Source organism: Seriola lalandi, unplaced genomic scaffold, assembly GCF_002814215.2.
Source record: "Seriola lalandi dorsalis isolate HSWRI2012SDOR001 ecotype SW California unplaced genomic scaffold, Sedor1 jcf7180002051190, whole genome shotgun sequence".
Taxonomy (NCBI): Eukaryota; Metazoa; Chordata; class Actinopteri; order Carangiformes; family Carangidae; genus Seriola; species Seriola lalandi.
The window spans coordinates 13,902-18,137 of record NW_019521743.1 but is presented as its reverse complement, the minus strand read 5'-3'; the positions used below and the strand labels follow the sequence as shown (position 1 = coordinate 18,137).

At 43.4% G+C, this 4,236-nt stretch overlaps 1 protein-coding gene across 1 annotated transcript in view; it reads left to right on the top strand.

The window, feature by feature from the left end:
* Window positions 1–3,000, top strand: part of unm_hu7910 (un-named hu7910) — a gene marked incomplete at its 5' end in the record, with an annotated part of 8,130 nt that extends 5,130 nt beyond the window's left edge. The window contains one exon of the mRNA XM_087172008.1: window positions 598–3,000. Coding sequence (XP_087028134.1) covers window positions 598–2,123 — 1,526 coding nt within the window. The remainder of the gene's footprint in view (window positions 1–597) is intronic.
* Between the last annotated feature and the right edge of the window lie 1,236 nt (window positions 3,001–4,236).

Genomic DNA, 4,236 nt, shown 5'->3' with positions numbered 1-4,236 from the left:
TCAACAGTTTCTCTTTTCCTGAAAATGAAGTTTATCACAATATATATTGATATTGCACCATCAGCAGTACAATAAACATTACCATATGTAGATTAATAGGCTGAAATATTGATTAATTGACTCATTATTTAAGCAGTGTTCATTCAGCGTTCAGCTTCTCAAAAATGAGGATTTGCTGCTTTTTTGCTGCATTTCACAACATTGTGTATTGAATCTTGTTCACTTTGGACATTTGTCATTGTGACACTTTAAGTGATTAATTGTTTAAGCTTTCAATCAAATAAAGATTTGATGGAATATATTATAATGTGGTTTATGACTTTTTACCACCTTCAGATCTCGTCACGAGTCAAAGTTACATTGAGTTTTAGACACTGATACACGAAGATGATAACACTCAGCTTTTCATGACACCATTAATTAACTAACTAATTCTGATATTTGGTTCACTGTAGAAATGATTGATGAAGTGATTGGATGCATTTTTAACACTTCCTCGGTTGCTGTGTGTCAATACTTGACGAGTCGGCATGTTTTCACTCAAGTTTGTGGACGATCATTTACTGTTAAAATCCCACTTTTAACCTCAAACTTCAGACGCTCCCGTCCGCGGCGCCAGTCTGCGCTCGGCTCTGAAAGAAGAGCTGAGGATGATCCACGAGAAGATGGAGGCCAAGAGGATCGCTCGCATCGCTCTGGCCGAGATCAGGGCCTTCCTCGCCGAAGAGGAGGAGGAGAAGGAGGCGGCCTGGGCGTCGAAGATGAAGACGCTGGAGGTTGCACAGGAGCAACTGAGAGAGGAGAGGGAGAGGGAGGCAGAGAGAGTGGAGAAGGAGAAAGAGGAAAAGGAAAAGCTGGAGAAGGAGAAAATGGAAAAGGAGAAGGCGGAGAAGGAAAAGATAGAAAGAGAAAGGATGGAGAAGGAGAGGATTGAAAGGGAGAAGGCCGATAAGGAAAGGATGGAGAAGGAGAAAGCGGAGAAGGAGAGAATGGAAAAGGAGAAGGCTGATAAGGAAAAGATAGAAAGAGAAAGGATGCAGAAGGAGAGGATGGAGAGAGAAGCCAAAGAGAAAGCTGAAAAGCAGAGGCTGGAGCAGGCGGCCAGAGAAGAGAGGGAACGACTGGAGCGAGAGAAGATTGAGAAGGAAAGGATGGAGCGAGAGAGGGCGGCCAAGGAAAAGGAGGAGAAGGAACGACTGGAGAAAGAAAGACTGGAGAGGGCTGAAAAGGAGAAGATAGAGAGGGAACGCATCGCCAAAGAGAGAGAGAGAATAGCTAAGGAGAAGGAGAGGATGGAGAGAGAGAAGGCGGAGAAAGAACGACAAGAGAAGGAGAGACTAGAGAAAGAAAGGATCGCCAAAGAGAAAGCAGAGAAAGAAAGACTGGAGAGGGAACGCATCGCCAGAGAAAGAGAGAGAATTGCCAGAGAGAAGGAGCGACAAGAGAAAGAAAGAGCAGAGAAAGAAAGACTGGAGAGGGAACGCATCACCAGAGAAAGAGAGAGACTTGAGAAAGAAAGGATTGCTAGAGAGAAAGCGGAGAGAGAGAGGCTGGAGAGGGAGCGTATCGCAAAGGAAAGAGAGAGAATTGCAAGGGAGAAGGCTGAAAAGGAGAGGCAAGAGAAAGAACGACTCGCCAAGGAAAGAGCCGAAAAAGAAAGACTGGAACGAGAACGCATTGCTAAGGAAAGAGAGAGGATCGCCAGGGAAAGAGAAAGGGCAGAAAAGGAAAGACTGGAAAAAGAAAGAATCGCCAAAGAGAGGGAGAGGATGGAGAGAGAAAAGGCGGCAAAAGAGAGAGAAAGACTGGAGAGGGAAAGAGCAGAAAAAGAGAGGGAGCGAATGGCGAAGGAAAGAGAGAGAGTCGCCCGGGAGAAGGAGCTGATGGAGAGGCAGAGGCTCGCCAGAGAAAAAGCTCTGCGGGAGAAGATGGAGGCGGAGAGGCTGGCGAAGGAGAGAGTGGACAGAGAACGAAACGCCGCGAAGGTTGACGTGAACAGACGGGAAACTCTGGAGAGGAAACCAAACGCCTCGCAGCCGAAAGCTCCGGCAGCCGAGGGGAAAACTGAGCGAGTGAGTGTGGCAGCGGTCAGGAAAGAGAAGACGGCTGTGGGCGGGAAATGATGCTGCGGACGCAAAGTTAGTCTCATAAACGGTGCTAGAACTTGAATTTACTGAGGGTTAAAGGAAACGTGCAACAGGAGACTTAAAATAAAGTAAATAAATATCTAAACTGTGAGCTTCAGTTACTGCAGAGCAGAGGGATCCTGACGACACACAAGGGAACAGACCAAAGAGGATTTAAACAGTAGTTTGCTGCAGGTAAAAACAGAAATGCCCAGGTGTTTGTTTCCTGGAAGCGTCTTGCTTCAGTTTGCATGTTGGCGTGATGTGACTGCAGAGTTAGTTTAGTCTTCCACAGCTTTGAGTCAGACAGCGTAGCTGCTCTTCTGCGTAGGAATACGGCAGTGCAACGGTTGATAAAATGTAGTTCCAAAGGGAAGAGCTGTTTATCAGTGAGAGGAAGTGGTGATAATATTCAAAATAAAGCGTACACTTCCTCTGATATGAGCCTTTTTTTCTGTGGGCACGTTTTAAAGTTTCTAAAAATATAACGTTTTTCTTGCTACAGTGAACCTCACGTCAGATATCCAGAACTATCACTTTAAACTTGAACATCTGTCTGTGCAGTAAAGACAGGATGAGTCCACAGTCACACTCCAGATGTCCTGCGGGTTTTTATTTCTCATGTTTATCATGTCTGTTTGTCAGATCTGGTCATCAGCATCTTGTAAGGAACAGATCTGGGTTAAAGGAAAAGTTGAGTTCAAGGGGAATGGGAGCTTTTAAAACACTCACAATAACTGACGTGTCCAGCTGTCGGACTTCAGTTTACTTGATAGCAGCGGTTTCATTCAGTCCGAAGTAGCTTCCACTAATTAGCTTTTCCTTCTAAATGTGAGAAAAGATTTGATAAATAAATGTTGATTTTCAAGATGGAGATGTGTTTGTCTTCCTTCTCAGTGTAATGGAAATGTGGCGGTGTTGTTATGTGTGGCGAGATTGTCAGACATGCAAACTGGCCGTTACTAAGGCAACTATAAGAGCACAGTGTAATAACTGAAACCCCCCCCCCTTCCTCTGCTCAGTCCTATCTCTCTCCACCACAGCTTCCTGCTCCGTTCGCTGTAACGCTCAGCACTCCGGCTTTATTTCCTCCCACAGGAAAATTATCAGGTGCTTGAACTGCTGACCTCCTTGCTGCCGGAGGGGGGCGGGGTCAAAGGTTTCTTTTGTGACCTCAAGTGAGAGAAGTAAACGTTTGGTTGGCGGATGGACAAAGAGGCACTGTGACATTTAACTGTAAACCAACATCAGTGGTTGCAGAATCTTTGCATACTGAAATTTCTTCTTCTATCATTGTCTTTTGTCGCGTTGAGTTTTCTTTAAACTGAAGTTTCGGTTCTGTTGAGTTTCAGTTTAGAAAAATGATTCTTCTTCAGCTTCTTCATAATCCTCACACTGAGTCCGACAGATTTAAATCATCGAACTTCAATACTTAACTGAGGACTGACCAGAACGTGTCACATCATAACGATTGATCGCTTGTTGTCTGTCTTTGACATTAAACAAAAACCCCTTTAATATTTACTTTAGGGCTGAAAATGATGAGTTCATTAACTCATTAGACGATTAATCCTTTCAGTATTTTTCCATCTAAATATAGAATATTCTCCGGCTGTGGTTTCTTCAGTCCAGGATCTGTTGATCTTTGTTTCTTATCATCATAAACTGAATAAAACAAAACACTTTGAAATTTGAATTGTGATTTTCTGATGTTTTTAAAAAACCAAATGATAAAACAGTCAAATAAAAGAACAGTCAACAGTGAAAAGAAGCTTCAGTTTGAGCTTCACCAACTTAAGACGGTGTCAGCTCGTGTGATGGTCTTTTTCTTTTTACTATTTTCTGATGTTTTATAAACTAAACATCTGATTCAATAAATATGAGATTAACTGAGAGTGAAAATAAGAAAGTTATTAAACCAAAATTCCGGTTTGTTTTTGGCAGATTTGATGCCTGAAAATCTTCCTCAGCTTTCCTCAGCAGTCCTTTGACACAGGGTGTTTGAACTTTGACCTTTTTAACCATAACAGGGCTGAAAGAGGCAGAAAAACCAGCTGTGGTAGATTCACCTGAGGAGAAAACAGGTGAGCACACACACACACACACACAC